General features: G+C 36.6%; 1 protein-coding gene across 1 annotated transcript; it reads left to right on the top strand.

Moving 5' to 3' along the window:
• Positions 1-9986: 9986 nt before the first annotated feature.
• On the top strand, positions 9987-18711 carry eif3m (eukaryotic translation initiation factor 3, subunit M). The gene is made up of 11 exons (XM_039647654.2): positions 9987-10146; positions 11772-11904; positions 11985-12123; positions 12212-12335; positions 13738-13832; positions 13909-13992; positions 14084-14183; positions 14264-14345; positions 17684-17827; positions 17914-17974; positions 18537-18711. Exons 1-11 carry the CDS (start codon positions 10105-10107, stop codon positions 18658-18660), a joined length of 1128 nt encoding a protein of 375 aa, XP_039503588.1. The 5' UTR covers positions 9987-10104; the 3' UTR covers positions 18661-18711.
• The last annotated feature ends 213 nt before the right edge of the window (positions 18712-18924 follow it).

The following is an 18924-nucleotide window of genomic DNA, read 5'->3' as shown; positions in this document are numbered from 1 at the left end:
GACAGCCAGAATGAGTCTCATAGCAGAGGTTGAAGGAGATAGCATTGTAGGTTTCACACACACACACACGCAGCCGCAGAGGGAGGGCTTGACCCCTTTAATATTTGTTTAATGTTTCTAATCTTCACTCATGTTTCATATGTCAAAGGATTTTTTGCACAACTGAATTGTTAACAACATGAGATGCGAGTGTCACATTTTATTAAAGTCATATTATTAAAGCAGCTTCGCAGTAATAATAAGGAAAATAACAATATTCACCGCAATTTTGTTCAATGTAGAGTCAAATCAGTTCAGTCAGTCAGTGTTGCAAAGTTCATCAATTATGAAACAAAATTCAGTTTCAGCTGTAAAACAGCAGCAGCTCTACTAGAAAATAGTATCAATATTCATATTCGGTTCAATAACTGTCAATGTTGCAAAGTTCAATTCATTTACATTTAGCTGACGCTTTTATCTAAAGCGACTTACAATTGCTATATATGTCAGAGGTCGCACACCTCTGGAGCAACTAGGGCCCCGTTTACACGATGGGAAAACGCAAATATTTCTCTGCGTTTTGCCCTCTCGTTTACACGAAAACCCCGTTTTTATCACAGAAAACGATTATTTCTAAAAAAACTCCGGCCAAAGTGGAGATTTCTGAAAACGCCGGTTATGTGTTGTCGTTATGTGTGAACTGGGAGAAACGGCGTTTTAGGTTCTCTCTTGTCGATTCTAAAAGGGCCGAAAAAACTGCCGCCAATAGGTTTGGCATAGTTATGATGGCGCTCGCGGGTGTGTGAACGATGTCATTTTTGAAAATGGAGAGGGGGAAATATTTGTTTTGCTAAATACCCGGCTTTGTGTAAACGTGGCCTAGGGGTTAATATAAGTGTCTTGCTCAGGAACACATTGGTGTCTCAGGGTAGATTCGAACCCGGGTCTCTCACACCAAAGGCATGTGTCTTATCCACTGCGCCATAGAAAATAGGAAAACTCCGAGAAACTTTTGGTAGCCCCTGGTGACCCCAAAGATTACTTTTACAATCTCTTTATGAAGTTTTTGAAGCATCAAAGTTCTAATGGTACAGACTTTTAAAGGAGGGACGGAAAGGTTTTATTAAATATATCTTCATGTGTGCTTCAAAGATAAACTAATTGATGACAGAATTTTTATTTTTGGATGCTCTATCCCTTTAAACAGACCTACGCCTAGAACTCATATCTCTTCTCGCAAGAGCTAGTGAATCATGGGGCTTGAAGACAAGTGTGTTATTGCTTTTCTGATTAGACTTGCCACATGGACAATAATTAGGGGGGAAATCCAATACACTGAAGTAGAAATGCATACTACATCTGAACACCAGAATACAGAAATACTTTTTATTTAATGTGCCATTGGTAATATATTACTGGCAGACCAGAACAGCTGAATGTATACTGAACATTTAGTCATAGATCTAATTCTAATGGTGTGAATGTAGGGGAAAAAATGTAGTTAGAATAAGGATGGAGGGATTTTTTACTAAATGTATATCAAAGCTCAAGTGGTTCTCAGTAAGGGATTTGAAATATGCACATGAGTATGCTTCTTAAAGTGTGCTTTTTTGAGCTGACCTGGAGATAGTTTATGGGATGAGTGAGTGAGATTATCCAGGATCTATCGGACTGAAGAGATTGCATCTCCTCATAGATAAAATCACAGTACAGTCACCACAGCAACAGATAGGAGGGTCCTAAAAACAGAAACACAAATCACTAAAGCTATTATTCTCTCATGAATACATCTCTAACCATCATGTCCCTATGTGTCATGCTGAAAACATGACATGACACCGTTCTCAACTAAAAATGTAGAGAGAAAAAATTACATTTTGGCAGTTTTTCCCTCTGGCCTTCTTCGTCTGAAAATGACCGAAAACTTAACTTTTTTAATGCAAAAATAAATAAATATATAAATAATAAATGGAAAAAATCTCCATGTCCCTCTGTGTCATGCTGAAAACAAAATGATCTGGCATAATCTAGGGGCTGTTTACAACTAAAAATGTAGAGAAAAAAAAATTATATTTTGGCAGTTTTTCCCTCTGGCCTTCTTCGTCTGAAAAAGACCGAAAACGTAACTTTTTTTATGCAAAAAAAAAAATAAAAATTAATAAATGAAAAAAAAATCTCCATGTCCCTCTGTGTCATGCTAAAAACAAAATGATCTGGGATACAAAAAATGTTGAGAAAAAAAAATGCATTTTGGCTGTTCATTTACACGACAACAGTGTTTTGGGGGCCTAAAAAACGCAAGTTTTTGAAAACAATAGTTTTCGTTGTAAACTACAAAAACACGAATTTGTGAAAACGTTGACGTCATGCACATATATACACTCACCTAAAGGATTATTAGGAACACCTATTCAATTTCTCTTTAATGCAATTATCTAATCAACCAATCACATGGCAGTTGCTTCAATGCATTCAGGGGTCAAGACAATCTCCTGAACTCCAAACTGAATGTCAGAATGGGAAAGAAAGGTGATTTAAGCAGTTTTGAGCGTGGCATGGTTGTTGGGCCGGACTGAGTATTCACAATCTGCTCAGTTACTGGGATTTTCACGCACAACCATTTCTAGGGTTTACAAAGAATGGTGTGAAAAGGGGAAAACATCCAGTATGCGGCAGTAATAATCCTTTAGGTGAGTGTATTACGCATTCATTATGAAGGTTGTTTTTAGTCGTTTTCTCGTATCCACGATCATTTTGACCATGTTGTCGTCTGTATGTGAAAAACACAAAGGACATTTTTGTAAACCAAACGTACCCTAAAGTCCAAAATACCTTCAAAAGGAAAGCATAGGACAACTTCATCAATGGGGTTTGTGGTGGGTGTGGAGCGCTGGGTTCTTGTTGTTCATCATCAGCCCATCTTAGCTTTGTGAGAAAAGAGTGTTATCTGTGTCTCTGCAAAAGCAGGTGCATGTGAGTCAGTCCACGGAGGATAAAAGGTCACAGATCAGCTGAGTTACAGTAAAGAAATCCACATCTTCACCGTTACACACCCACCACACACAGTATGAGACATTCCGTTAGAACTCGGACAAAAATCATTCTGTGTGATTTCATCATTGCACATTCTAAACAGACAATTGGGAAATAGTGAATGTTGCCAGACCAAACACTGATTATCACCATAGTTTTGTGCACTCCGAAAAATATTTAGGCCTAAATTATAAGATGCATAAATGAAAAGAAAAAAAAAACATGGCATAGTTTGTTATTAATAATTTTCATTTATTGTACAATTACATTTTCTAAATGCATTTATTCAAATTGCATTGAATCAGCATAAATCTGTTAATTATGAATTTGTATTTTAAGCAGCTAATAAGTATAAACATGGATACAATATGACTAGCAGTGGAACAAACTATATTCATTTTGTTTTTTAATTGATTTATATTAATTGATATTGATTTATGTATATTTATGTATTTTTGAATTGCATTGAATTGCAACATTTTAACATTAACTAATCAACTTACTGTAATGCATATGTGTCAGTGAATAAATGAACTAATAAACCAAATGTGTTTTAAATACACAATAACCAGGTTTATATACGTTGTGTCAATAAATACAATTTGTTTCAATCTCATGCATTTTAACAAAATGAATATAGTTTGTTTCACTGCTAGTCATATTGTATCCATTTATATACTTATTAGCTGCTTAAAATACAAATTCACAATTAATAGATTTATGCTGATTCTATGCAATTTGAATAAATGCATTTAGAAAGTGTAATAGTACAATAGAAAAAAATAGTTAATAATAAACTATGCCATGTTTTTTTTTTTTTCATTTATGTAGAATAGATGGACATTTTATATGCATTTCAAATGCACAAATATTAAATTTAGCCCTTAATATTTCACAATAACACTGAATTGTGTTCATGAAAAGCATGCCTCACGTTGAGTTTGTGCACTGTGCTTCACACCACAATGCTATTGACAATAGAAAATGGGCCAAATTTCACTACTGTGACCGCACCTTAAAGAACTATTTTTATTGAGTCAAAAAGACAAACAACCCTCAAACTCACTTGTAAGTTGTTGGAATTAGACCTAGTTACTGACATATTGACTGAAACGTGAATCATTATTCAGTTATGTTGATCCAAAATAAGCCGAGACTTAGAAATATTCAATTATGATTTAACTTTAAATATATATATATATATATATATATATATACATGCATAAACAGAGTGATATTTAGAAATTCATGTATATTGGAACCCAATTGTAAAAACCAAGTGAACGTCATAAGCTGACCTCAGACAACAATATAAAATAATTTTAAAAGCCAGTTCATGACCCCTTTAAAACATGGACATATATCTTCTGTGGAAGTCCCAGGACCAAAACAATGTTCATCCAATCATTGCATTCGGTCCAAATAATAATAATTAATTATTATTGTAATGTTATGTGCTTTAAAACTTGAGGTAATTTAACGGCGTCTCTCGTGATAGCGAATGGTTCGTGTGTTTTGGAGGAGTGGCTTCGGAGACGCTCTGAAGGGAGGGTGGGATCTAATGCTTTCAAAGCTAGCTTGCTATTGCTAGCCTGTCCAAAATGGCCTATAGGGTGCAAATACCATCAGGATCACTGGAGTGACAGCATCAAACTGGAGGTAATTAAATAACCACAACTAAAACATTAGTTTATAAAACTATAACATTATTGCAGTTATTGAACACTAAAAAGCCTTCAACATCAGTGACTGTTGCTAGTAGCTTTCCAAACAAACAACTGCAGCTCTAATCAATGATCATTACATTTTTCTAAAAAATTCTGTCATTATTAATCTTAATGACAGAAAGGTCATTTTTACTTCGTCATGAAGGATGGACAGTGACTCATATAATATTTCCAGCAAGAGAACACACTCACTCCCTTAACTGAGAGGGTTGACATTCAGTCATCTTACAGGCATATAAACTGTACATGTTAACAAGAATTCATCCAGCAAGATGTACGCACACTTTCTGGAGAAATCTACCGTGCTGCTTATGCACAACAGATTGGAAATTGTAATAATTCTGAAACTGCCATAAAAAAATTATTATACTCTAAAACCTTCTCCCCATCACACTCTTAAAAACAAAGGTTCTTTACGGGCATCTTTAAAAGAAATTGTAACGGAACCACAAAAGGGTTTTTATACTGGAAAACGGCTTTTTCAAAAACTGGTTTTCACTGTATGGTTCTTTGGAGAACCAAGTAACCTTTATTTTTAAGAGTGTGGTAGTGGCCATTTGTCCCACATTCCTGTCCACCCCCCGTTCGTTCCTGTGCACCTAGAATCGAGTCACCCGGGGTGTGTGTGATTCGCTCAGGCGTTGTGCTTTCTGATGAGGTCACTGACCTTGCTGATAGAGGAGAACGGTCCTGATACAGGGAGGAGAGGAAGGCGGTGACCCAGACTGTGGGAACCAGAGTGTGGACTGTCTATTTTGTATCTATTACACTAAATAGAAAAGCATTTTTTTTATCATAACATGAAGAAATCCTAAAAAAGAACCAGGAAACAAGTCTTACATGCCGTAAAACTGTCTTTCAATCTAAAGCGGAAGAGCGTAAAATAAAATAAGAATCAAGAAGGAAGAGGAGAACACACTTCAATCCTCACAGTGAAGATGACACCACATAATATATATATATCGAATATAGGATTTTATTTACAAAAAAATATCATACAAACAAAACAGCACACTAATTAATTTGGGGTAGATAATGTATATCTCTCTATCTCTCTCTCACTTTACTTTTCTCTCTATCCGCCTGTCTGTATATCTCTCTATCCGTCTGTCTGTCTTTCTGTATATCTCTTGATCTGTCTGTGTATATGTCTGTATATCTCTCTATCCGTCTTTCTATCTGTCTGTATATCTCTCTATCATCTGTCTGTCTGTCTGTATATCTCTGTATCCGTCTGTCTATCTGTCTGTACATCTCTCTATCCGTCTGTCTGTCTATCTATCCGTCTGTATTTCTCTCTATCATCTGTCTGTCTGTCTGTCTGTATATCTCTCTATCCGCCTGTCTGTCTATCTATCCGTCTGTATCATCTGTCTGTCTTTCTGTCTGTCTGTCTGTCTGTCTATCTGTCTGTATATCTCTATCCGTCTGTCTGTCTATCTATCCGTCTGTATTTCTCTCTATCATCTGTCTGTCTGTCTGTCTGTATATCTCTCTATCCGCCTGTCTGTCTATCTATCCGTCTGTATCATCTGTCTGTCTGTCTGTCTATCTGTCTGTATATCTCTCTATCCGTCTGTATATCTCTGTATCCGTCTGTCTATCTGTCTATCTATGCATATGTCTGTCTCTCTAGCTGTCTATCTATCTGTATGTCTGTCTGTTTGTCTTTCTGTCTGTCTGTCTGTCTGTCTCTCTATCTGTTTGTCTGTCTGTATGTATTTCTGTCTCTCTGTATCAGTCTGTCTGTCTGTATATCTCTATCCATCTGTTTGTCTGTATATCTCTCTATCCGTCTGTCTGTATATCTCTCTATCCGTCTGCCTGTCTCTCTATCTGTCTATCTATCTGTATGTCTGTCTGTTTGTCTTTCTGTCTGTCTGTCTGTCTGTCTGTCTGTCTGTCTGAATGACTGTCTCTCTATCTCTCTGTCTGTCTGTCTATATGTATTTCCGTCTGTCTGTCTGTCTGTCTGTCTGTCTGTCTGTCTGTCTGTCTGTCTATCAGTCTTCTGTCTGTCAGTCGGTCTGTCTGTCTGTCTATATGTATTTCTATCTGTCAGTCAGTCTGTCTGTTTGTCTATCAGTCTGTCTGTCTATATGTTTTTTCTGTCTGTCTGTCTGTCTGACTGTCTGTCTATCTATCTATCTGTCTGTCTGTCCATCTCTCTGTCTGTCTGTCTGTCTGTCTGTCCGTCTCTCTATCTGTCTGTCTGTCTGTCTATCCGTCTGTCCATCTCTCTATCTGTCTGTCCATCTCTCTATCTATCTGTCTGACTGTCTGTCTGTCCGTCTGTCTGTCTGTCTGTCTATCTTATCTGCATTAAAAAAACAGGTTACTTCAAATTTTCAGGAAAAGTCAGGAAAAATAATAGTGCAAATGAATTCAATACAAAAAAAAATCGTTTTTGTTGTTTCTGAATCTATGATTTCCATCAGTTTTGGCATGTGACACAACAAGTGTAATGTTCTTCTAAGTTGCACTCAAACTGAAAATAGAACAAAAGTGTTTTTAAACTCCAGTGGTCTTTCATCCATTACTGTTATTTCCTCATGTTTGCACTCTCTCTGGCATTGTGTGGAGGTCACTCGTGTAACTTGGTCGGTATCTGCGACCGCTCCCTCTGACTCAGTGTGAGCAGCCAACCACAGACCCAACATCAAATTGAAACTTTCATACGTTTTCAGAAACATCAGTGAATAATCCTGAAAAGCCCCTAACACTCTTAGAGTACACACAACATGTCAATGATGCAAACTCTACTTCATTATTGCATGTTTAGCTAGATATTAAATATCGGCAGTAACTCCAGCCAGACAATGGTGTATTTGCTCTTTTAGACGTATAAGATCTGCCTCCTTTACCCCCAGCTTTGAGCTTTTCCAGAGAAAAACAGTAAGGAAAACCTACACCGCACTTAAAAGATATATTGAACTCCCAGAAGAAATATCCAAGGATGGGATAACGGAATTGCCTTGACCTGAGAGACACGCATAAATCCCTGGATAGGAATACAAGCAACTGTCAAGGTGGTCCCATACAGGCGCTCGAAATATAATACTATCATCTAACTTTTCAGAAACCATCACCCTTGTTGTTTTATGTGTCCAAGGCCAGGTTTGCTTTAATCTTTTAATTGCAAGATTGATAACCGGATGTTGGAAGAATTACACAGACACAGATAGAGCTTGTTTAGGGCCAGATGACTTATGTGACTCATAAACTTTAAACCCAGAATGACCTGCTGAATGCAGAATGCTTAAGCTTTTACATACCTTACACTTGAATTCGGTGCCAGTAATTCATGTCTGTACTTTTGGTAAGAAATGCAAGCATGTGAACCTAAAGGTTAACAAATGTAAGCAATGCAAGCCATTAAACAGAAAATAACGCTGAACTGTAGCCGATGCAGTCTGATCAAGTGTAAGTGGAAATAACGAGTGGGAAAGATATTTTTTAACCTAAAGGAAAGATATTTTTTAATCTAAAGGAAGATCATATTTACCTTGCTATGGTGCACTCAGCAAGTTCTCATTCAGTATTTTTCCACAAAAAAAAACAAAAATATTTGAAAAGAAATAAATAAGAAAATAAATACTTTTGATATAACATTATCTCATCAAAACAATAAAAGTTGATTACAGTAATAAGTAACAACAAAAATACATCTTCCAAACCATATCTTTTACTTTACAGACATACATTTTGATAACTGTAGTTATATAGGGCTAATGGTTTATATTTTAGATTTGTCGGGACGGATTTCGTGGGAAATTGCATACGATAGTCTACGTCATACGTTGCGTGACACGTCAAATTCGTAGAAAATTCGCTGTAGGAGCAGAGCCGAAGCACCTCTTGTAACCAAAAGGCTACTAAAACTTTGAATGTATGCTCATTTTTTGATGTGTTTGTATACAAAGAGATAATATATATATATATATATATATATATATATATATGTATGTGTGTGTGTGTGTGTGTGTGTGTGTGTGTGTGTGTGTGTGTGTGTGTGTATATATATATATATATATAATATTATTTTCTGTTTAAGTTATTATTATTTTATTTATTTATATATTTTTTTGTCTTTCTCGTTAAATTCCAATGTAATGTAATATGTATCAATCCTTTAACCTCTGGCTCTTGTTTGTGGTTTTTAAAACCTTTCACTGTTGTACTATGAAAGTAAATGTTTAATAAAAAAATTAAAAAAAGCAGCAGAGCCGAAGCACAAACATATTTTCCCGCGAGATGCACTTATTTAGTTTATTTTTTAACCACTAGAGGGCTACAACAAATTACGTACAGTAGGCCTATTTAAATTCGTTTTCATTGACATAAGATTTTTTTTTTAAATCCAGTCATTTCAGTACCTATCTTGAGATCACAGGACCCGACAAATTCTCCTTACTTTATGTTTAATAAAATGTGCGTTTCTATTCAATTTTATTTACAATGAAAGCTTCGACCTGCTTTTGTGCGCTGCTGCTATAGCTAATATAATGTCAGTACAAGTCAATTTCAGCACAAGCCGTGCAACACAACAAAAAACTAAAATAAATAAAACTGAAAACCCTAACACCAAAAAGAACCGTAAAAGTAGTCTGTACTAAAAGTAGTCTTCATGAATCAAATTATTTTTCAAATAATATTAAACACATTATTGTACAGATGCCTTATTGTTTTGTTTTTTTTTGTTGTTGTTTTTTTGTTTGTTTGTTTTAGGATGGGGGTCCCTCACATGAGGATGACCATATTATATATATAAACTTTATTACAGGCTCTAGGCACTACAACAGGACATACACTACTCGGAAAGAAAAAAAATGCATAAACATATACAATACACCCTTTTTCACAAAAATCTAAAAAGGCACTCATACCAATGCTTCCATATGTGTACAATATAGGTGTATATTGAAGGACCTGTGGCTTCTAAAATATTGTTATGCCACCCCTGTGTAGGACAGTATAAACTTACATTGTATGAAGATGCTTCTTTTGTTTTTCACTGAAAAAGTGACATGGAGAAAAGGAAATAGAAAAAGTTGATGGGCCCCATTGGCTTTCATTCTTGTATTTTTTGTTATTTTTTTGTATAACAGTTTGGTTGCCCATATTCTTCAAAATATCGAAAATATAGTCTTTTGTGTTCAGCAGAAGAGAGACCTTCATACAGGCTTGGAACAACTTGAGGGTAAGTAAATTGTGACAGAATTAATTTTTTTTGTGTGAACTATCCCTTTAAGCCTGTGACCCGGAAGTGCGTTGACATCACCGGCAAATGTACAGATTCTCTTCCGGCCTGTGAACCTAGGCTGCGAGCGTGGATTCTCATCTGTGCTCTTAAAATAATAAAATAATGAGCGTACCGGCGTTTATTGACATAACGGAGGAGGACCAGGTACGTTTAAGTAATTCACAAGCAGTTTTGCGTCGTTACACACGTAATTCAGCCAAGTAGTAGGCCAATAGTGTAATCATGCTTTCAGATGCTAACATATGTTAGCCTTTAGCTTGTCTCGATACATACAACGGACTGGTTCCGTTATTACCAATCCAATTGACAGAAATAGATTTAAATGTGTGCATATTTATGAATACAAATGTGTTTGAGTAGGCTTGGATATTTGGCTTTGTTGAGTCAGACTCCATGATATTGTGAAGCATCAGTCACGCATCTACTGTCTGACAACAGAAGTCTCTCAACACACAAATGTGACACAGTGTGTACCCTACTATGTCTTTAGGGTCTGGATGCTGTTTTACGCCCGTTTCACACATACTCCGTTTGCAGTGCGTATGCGGTGAGTGTTGCGGTGCGTATCCGGTACAGGAGCCGCACGCGCTAAAGTGCTTTCACATATGCTGCGTTTGCAGTGCGTGAGCTGTACCACAAACACTCGCTATTTTTATTTCAAAATCAGAAGTTATGCAGCAATAGCGTGACCAGTGACCAACAGTCCTGTTATCCCAGTCCTGTTTTCACGTCCTTCCTGGCCGTTTTTTATAAAGTGATGTCCTGGTTTTCAAAAAAAAATTAAAAAAACGCTGGAAATGATCAGCTTTACGGTAAAATATAGGAGATGAGCAAACAAGGAGGATGAGGAAGAAAAACAGGATAAAGAGGGAGGAAACTAGTTCGTTTTTGTACGTTTGTGAGAGGTATTTTTGTTCAATTTGAAGGTATTTCTTTTAGTTAATTAATATTATATATTTATTTTTCTAATACAGAAGAGACATTATTTTTTAATCATTATTTCATTCATTATTTTTTAAACCAACCTGTCATAATAAAACATGTTGAGTATCCTCTGAGAAGCCTATCTGAATTTGTGTCTTAATACAACAATTTTCTCCACAGAGGGGGCATATAGCCTATTTTAATTGTACTGAAATTAATAAGGCATCTTTGAGTAAACTTCGAGTATCATTTGTTTTCTGGGCCATGTGTCCTGGTTTTTGGTAATCAAAATATGTTCACCATATGCAGCAACTTTTATTAAAATAAAAGTTTTGCCATGGCTTTGCGATTCTCTTTAACAAACTTGAATGGACGCATGCTCGTTTAAACACGATGCATACAATTCCATGCATTACTTATATATTAAGATGTCTTTAAGTAAAAATATGAAACAATTAAATACCTTTATGGAGAGATTATTACATTTTATTCAATTAAATGCATTTATGGTGAAACTACTACATTTCGAGGTCAATCTGAGTTCATTTTGACCACGAACCGTGCGCTGTCACTTTATTTCTGCGTTTGCAGCACAGCAGAAATAGACTCGGTACGGAAACGATCTCTGCACTGCTGTATACGCACCGCAACTGGAACGGATCGACGGACTGCATCCGCGTGCAGTGTGAAAGCTCTAACCTGTTAACATGGGTACGGAAAAAAATACGGACCGCATACGCACTGCAAACGGAGTATGTGTGAAACGGGCGTAAGTCAGACATGCATGTGTTTGCTAATGTGATTTCATTGTTATAATTTGTGTTGTGTGTGTCATTCATTTGTAGGCGTCAGAGCTCCGGTCCTATCTGAAATCTAAAGGAGCTGAGATCTCTGAGGAGAACTCAGAGGGAGGCCTCCATGTTGATCTGGCACAGATCATTGAAGCCTGTGACGTCTGCCTCAAAGACGATGACAAAGGTATGAAATGGCTGAAGCTGTTGTATACAAAAATACTATTCAGAACAACTTTTTCAACCGCAGTCTGTGTTTCTCTGCAGATGTTGAGAGTGTGATGAACAGCATTGTGTCCCTGTTGCTGATTCTGGAGACGGAGAAACAGGAAGCCCTCATTGAAAGTTTATGTGAGAAGCTGGTGAAGTTTCGTGAGGGTGAACGGCCCTCGCTCAGGATGCAGCTGTGAGTGCTTTTCACTCAATTTTTGAGAACTTGCTATCTCTATTTTTCTATTCTTGTTCATTTTGCTTCTATTAAACTCTTTGTTCAGCTTGAGCAATCTGTTCCACGGTATGGATGAGAACACCCCCGTGAGGCACACTGTGTACTGCAGTCTGATTAAAGTGGCAGCCACCTGCAACGCCATTGCGTTCATTCCTACAGAGTTGGACCAGGTACACACACACACCAGCGTGATGCAAAACCGATCAATGTTTTTTCCTTTTTCCCCGCTTAATCTACACAAAATCTTTGGGAGAATCTTACAAATAAATGTCCAGCTCATATTTCATCTCAAACTTAAGTTAACACAAAAAGAAAGCAATTAAACGCACTTTCCCCAGTTGTCAGTAGCCCACTGTAAAACTCTATTTAAATAATATGCTGTACATTATAAGTTGTAGATTGTATATCGTTACGCCAGTAGCTGGCAACAAGTGAGTGTTAAAATATTTGTCATTGAATAGTTTATACAAAGATTTGTTTGTCATTGAATCATTAATTTAACCCAGGGTTTTTCCTTAATTCAAATCGATTAAATATTTTTAAAAATAGACTACTGCAATTAACATAATTAGAATTGTGGGAGATTCTTGATCTCTATTTTTTTTTAAAAAAAGCATAATTCTCATTTTATCCAGATTCGTGCAGCGTTAGTGTCCAGATGGGTGTCAATATTACACTAAAGGAGATTGTTTTGTGTGTTACAGTAATGAGAATTTGGAGTGGGAATGTGCTTAATTTCAATGAAAATAAGGTTATAATGCAACCAGGAGTCAGCAGTTTTCTAAATGCATGTCATACAACTTATAATGAACAATATATCATATGTTTCTTTGTTTATGGACCTCATAATGATTAATCAAAATGTCACCTGGATCTTTTGGTGAAAAAGACAGACTTCTCTCTGGTGACGTATTAAGGTCTCCCTCAATCATTTAATCTTAAAGGGATAGTTCACTTTGAAATTAATTTTTGATATGTTTTATCTTACCTCAAGGACATCCAAGATGTAGGTGTCTTTGTTTCCACAGTTGTTTTAATTTTTATATTTTTAGGTCAAACCGTTCTTGTCTGTCAGTCATATAATGGAGGTCTATGGTCACCACCTTAAAGAGCATGCACAGAGAAGTCCAAATTAAACATGATTTAATGACTCATAAACGCAAGTACACATTGATGGCCTAAGACGTTTTTACCTCTTGTAACCACAGTCACGTCCTTGGCGTGATCCAGTGGCCTTGATGTAAGCTAAAACATCAAAAATTCATTTTAAAATGAACTATCCCTTTAAATCCGCCCCTGCAAGATCACATTTATCTGGATCCACATTTGACACCATTCAGAAACTGTTGAGTAACAGTGGATCACAAAATGAAAGAAAAGACGTTTCATTATGACTTTAAATTATTTTATTTTGAATATGTGTATTTGTTATGGAGGGTGGAATATGATCTGGAAATTTCTTTATGAGATTCACCTATATAGCCATCATTAGCTTTAACCCTTAAAACTGTGAAGCTTGTTATTATTATTATTATTTTGTGAAGCTTGATTGGTGTTTTGTGTCTTATGCAGGTGCGGAAGTGGATCACAGACTGGAATCTGAACACAGAGAAGAAACACACTCTGCTCCGTCTGGTGTATGAAGCGCTGGTCGACTGCAAGAAGAGGTACCTGCTCTCGGAGGTTTTAGGTGTCCAGGCTATGTGGGTATTGCTCATTTGACCTTTCTCTTGTCTGTTTCAGCGATGCTGCAGCCAAAGTAATGGTGGAGTTGTTGGGCAGTTATACAGAGGACAACGCTTCACAAGCCCGAGTGGATGCACACAGGTATGGCTTTCTCTTTTCACTTCAACCGTTTCATTCGCTCAGTTTTTGATCTGTTGTCTTAGAGAATAACACATGCGGCCTGCTCTCCCAGGTGCATCGTCCGTGCCCTGAAAGACCCAAACACCTATCTGTTCGACCATCTCCTGATTTTGAAACCGGTGCGTTTCCTGGAGGGAGAACTCATCCATGATGTAAGAAAATACAAAAGTTATTATTATTACATATTTAAATCATTAAAGCCTCTGGAGTAAATGCCTTTTTCTCCTTCCAGCTCCTCACTATCTTTGTCAGCGCGAAGCTTGCTGCGTATGTAAAGTTTTACCAGAGCAACAAAGACTTCATTGAGTCTCTTGGTGAGTACAGTCTTTACAGTCATAACCATGACACTATTAACACCGAGTCCTAACCGCATGCGATGCAGCGCAAAAACTAAATCATAGTTTTTGTCCCAACAAGCTACGTCAGTGAAACCTGACGATTCCAAAATAAAGTATGGCGATCTCAAATGATGGTTATGTGCTTAAAGATTTCTAATGCGAGTTTGAATATCATTACGCGTGACCTTTTATAGACGCACTGAAAGCGACAGTCGATAATTCAACTCAGATCTTGAAAATAAAGGAAACAAGAACTCTGTGTGAACAAACAAATCTATTCCATGACAAAGACTGTCAGTCACTCAGTTTGTGTTTTTAATAAAAGGTTATTTATCAAGAATGTATTTATGTGGATTTCTATATTTTCTGACCTTTCTGACTCGCTTGAATGGTGTAAATCTGAGTTAAAAGTGGTTGGGTGAGGCTGGTTCCTGTATTATATTGATATCGGGAATAGTACTGAAAACAACAACGTTTTTTAATAACATGCATACATTGTAATATATTATGAATAATATATTACTGATCTTCACAGGTTTTTTTGCAATGGATTATTGCAATACTATATTTCTTGATCAAAGTATTTTCAATAATAATGTTTTTTGAGAGGGGGGGGGTGTTCATTTTATAATGGTGTTATAATAATCAAATTATATAATTTATAAATTATTTTTTGTTAAATGTATTACTACTGTTAAAGAGAGAGTTCACTTTGAAATTAATTTTTGATACGTTTTATCTTACCTCAAGGACATCCAAGATGTAGGTGTCTTTGTTTCCACAGTAGTTTCAACTTTGATATTTTTAGGTCAAACCGTTCTTGTCTGTCAGTCATATAATGGAGGTCTATGGTCACCACCTCAAAGAGCATGCACAGAGAAGTCCAGATTAAACATGATTTAATGACTCGTAAATGTAAGTACATGTTGATGGCGTAAGACACGAAACGAGCGGTTTGTGTGAGAAAACGAACAGTATTTGAATCATTTTTACCTCTTGCAATCAGTCACGTCCAAGTGATCTGAAGGCAGCGCTCGTTTCATGTCTTAGGCCATCAATGTGTACTAACATTTACGAGTCATTAAATCATGTTTAATTTGGACTTCTCTGTGCATGCTCTTTGAGGTGGTGACCATAGACCTCCATTATATGACTGACAGACAAGAACGGTTTGACCTAAAATATCAAAATTGAAACTACTGTGGAAACGGACACCTGCATCTTGGATGCCCTTGAGGTAAGATAAAACATCAAAAATTAATTTCAAACTGAACTATCCCTTTCAATTAGTTTTAAGGAGTGTTCATGTTTAAAATAACATTTAATAAAATGTCATTTCTCTTCTGTCTGTTGCTGGTCCTCTTTAATTTGTTTTTAAATGCACTCGACTGTTCAGGCACGCACACGCGTCTGGAGTCTCTGTTGCTGTTGTGCCGCTGGACTGGTGGAATTTGAGTCTCAGCAGTTTCGGTTCTTTTAAAAGGCAAACGTTAATTAGAGCAAAATCCTCCCTGCCATTGACCAGCGACAGCCAACTCAGACCAGTCCCGATGAAGTGTTGATCTAACAGTGAGAGCCCGCTGCACCTCCCTCTGAACTCTGAAGGAAATGGCTCATTGACCTTCTACTCATTTTGATTATTTTATAATTAATATAAACAGATTTTCTGTTGAGAAAGTGAAATTATTTACAGTTAACGTCAGCAGTAATCTCTTTCAGTAATTCAATGACGAGAGTAAGGTAAAAAAAAAAAAAAAATCCCCAGTTGATTGATTACATTAAGACATTTTTACACATTTTTTCTATTAAGTTTTCATGGAATGGTAGGTTTAAATATGCAACAAAAAAGGCATTATCTAATAAATATGGACCAATTTGAATAAAGATATCCAGAATAGATATCTGAACATTGGATAAAGCCAGGGCAGTTTTAATAAATTTTATAAAATACTGTCAACCCATTTTCATGTTTTCAGAAATATATTTTTTGTATAAAATCAAGCATATGTTAAAACTGTAAAGTTTGGTGTATGTAAGTGCTGCTAAAATTGAGATTTATGGCTCAGTGCAGGAGAAAAAACTCTTTAAAGATATGGATTGTAATTGAAATCTGCAAATAGATAAAGACTTACAGTACAATAAAAAAAAAAACAAGTGTATTTTCTGTATGTTATGTTCACTAGTCTGAAACATGTTATGAAAAGCCAAATAGCCCAAAATATACATTTTTCCCATTCGTTTTCTCTATCAGGAGCTTTGCGAACGATCTAATTGAATCACCAACAGCAAAATATGTTTTGTTAAAAGACTATTGATTTTAGTCATTGCTTATAAAATATGGCAAGAGAATGTTAGTCATTTATTTGCAACAATTAAAAAAAAAACTGTTACTAAGAAGTGCTAATGTAGAGTTTTGTTATTAAAACAGTGTCATCATGTGACTTGTTCAAAGCACGGCAGTGGCACAACTAACTAAGGGATGTTCCAGGGCTAGCTGTGCATTTGACGGTTCTAATGCACGACTTGAAGCGGATTTTTAATGCACAGCTAGCTGTTTATTATAATTTGCCACCATTGACAACTTAAAGCTGTTATTGATGTTTGCAGCGCATTGTGTGACTGTAAGGGTAAAAATTACGGTTATTTTCGTCAGGTACGCCTCGTTAGGTCTAGCATTCTACCTGCTTTGAATCAGACAGAGATAAAGTAGTGCGTTTAATTTAATGACTTTTATTTAAATTAATATTCAAATTAATTGTCAAGGGAGAGAGAAAGGATGAAATGCGTGTGTGAATTACCTGCGTCTGTTCAGCGTCTCTCCCCTCGTTGCTGAAAAATACAATTTAGTGATTCATTAACAAAGCTATTTTATTAATTATAGTCCCGGTGCAGTCACATGGGGTCGTCTGTGTTGATGCATCTTCATTTACTTTGCTTATGGCAGAAGTTGAAAAATATTAAACTTTTCAAGCGTCAGCCAATCAGATCGCCTTTATACAAATGCCCTAGCATGTTGCAGTCCAAGCTGGAAGTAATGGGCTGGCATGGAATGGATTGGCTGTTGTCACTATTAGTCGCGTCAGCACCAAGCTTGAGTGCCACAGAGCAGCGCTGATGACAAGTTTCTATCTGTGCGCAGCGTGATTTCTGTCTGCACAAGTGACCTTCAATGAAAACAGTGCTTTAATATAGAATGGTGATTAACTACACGCCTTACAGCCAATCAGAATTGAGAGTTCAAACAGTCCATGGTACTGTGCTCTAAGGATCAAACTACTGTTTACTGAATGCTTGGTGTTTTGTTTTGTTTTTAGGTTTGTCTCATGAGCAGAACATGGCAAAAATGAGGCTGTTGACGTTCATGGGCATGGCAGTAGAGATGAAGGAGATCTTATTTGACACCATGCAGCAGGAGTTGCAGATCGGTGCTGAAGATGTGGAGGCCTTCGTCATTGACGGTATGTAAAAATGAATGTTAAAAAAGCTTGTTATTGGACAAAAACACATACGTTTATACATATTGTGTTTTTCCGTCAATTTCCAGCTGTTCGAACCAAAATGGTCTATTGCAAGATCGACCAGACACAGCGGAAGGTTGTGGTGAGGTGAGTCGGTATCTTCTTTCCATTTCAGACAATTTGAAAACAGGGGTTCTCAATTCCAGTCCTTATAAAGTTGTTTAATAAAACATTTATATTCATAATATGATGCTAAGTCTTTAATTTGTTTATTGGATGTAATAGAAACATGCTTTGATTGTCAAAAAACACATTATTTTTCACATGCCATACATTTTTGCAGCTTCACTTTTCCCAGTCTGTCTGAATGCACTGATTTGCCAGTTGACATGCTCTGATTGGCCAGCTGACCTAGTGCGTTGTGATTGGCCAAACACCTCGAGCGTGTCAGAAATTTAACTTGAAATGATTTTGAAAAGAAAAATGGTCAAAAAAGAAAATCACATACCCCACCTTTAAAAAGCATTGTATGCAACAGTCATTTATCACATAGTTTAGCGCTTTGAATATGACAATTTATGTTTAATAGTAATTTAATGTTTATATTCCAGACCTGGATTTGAGAAGCGCTGCTGTAAAGGAATAAGTTGTATTGATCCGCTGCAGATGTAGTACTGATGTGATTGTGTTTCTGTCTCTCTTCTTGTAGCCACAGCACACACCGCACCTTTGGCAAACAGCAGTGGCAGCAGCTCTTCGACACACTCACCTCCTGGAAACAGAATCTGTCCACCGTAAAGAGCAGCCTTCAGACGCTCTCTCCCACTGCCTGACACAGCAGGTTCAGTTTTTATATACATCTAATAAACGACTCATGAAGACCATTTTTCACTTGCACAGTTGTTCTTTTAATCACACTTCACTGTCGGTGCTGTATGAAGGATGATGGGCAGTCAGATGGTCATCGTTGTGAAACGAACCCCTTCGTGCTCCATGGAGCTTGTATCACTCTGAAAGGGTTTAATATTTTGACCAGCTGAATGAACATCCCACTTGTTACATTTCTACTCATCAAATAAGTGGACATGTTTTATTGA

Source organism: Pimephales promelas, chromosome 10 (genome assembly GCF_988280905.1).
Source record: "Pimephales promelas chromosome 10, fPimPro1.hap1.1, whole genome shotgun sequence".
NCBI classification, from domain to species: Eukaryota; Metazoa; Chordata; class Actinopteri; order Cypriniformes; family Leuciscidae; genus Pimephales; species Pimephales promelas.
This window is presented reverse-complemented; position numbering and strand designations above follow the sequence as displayed.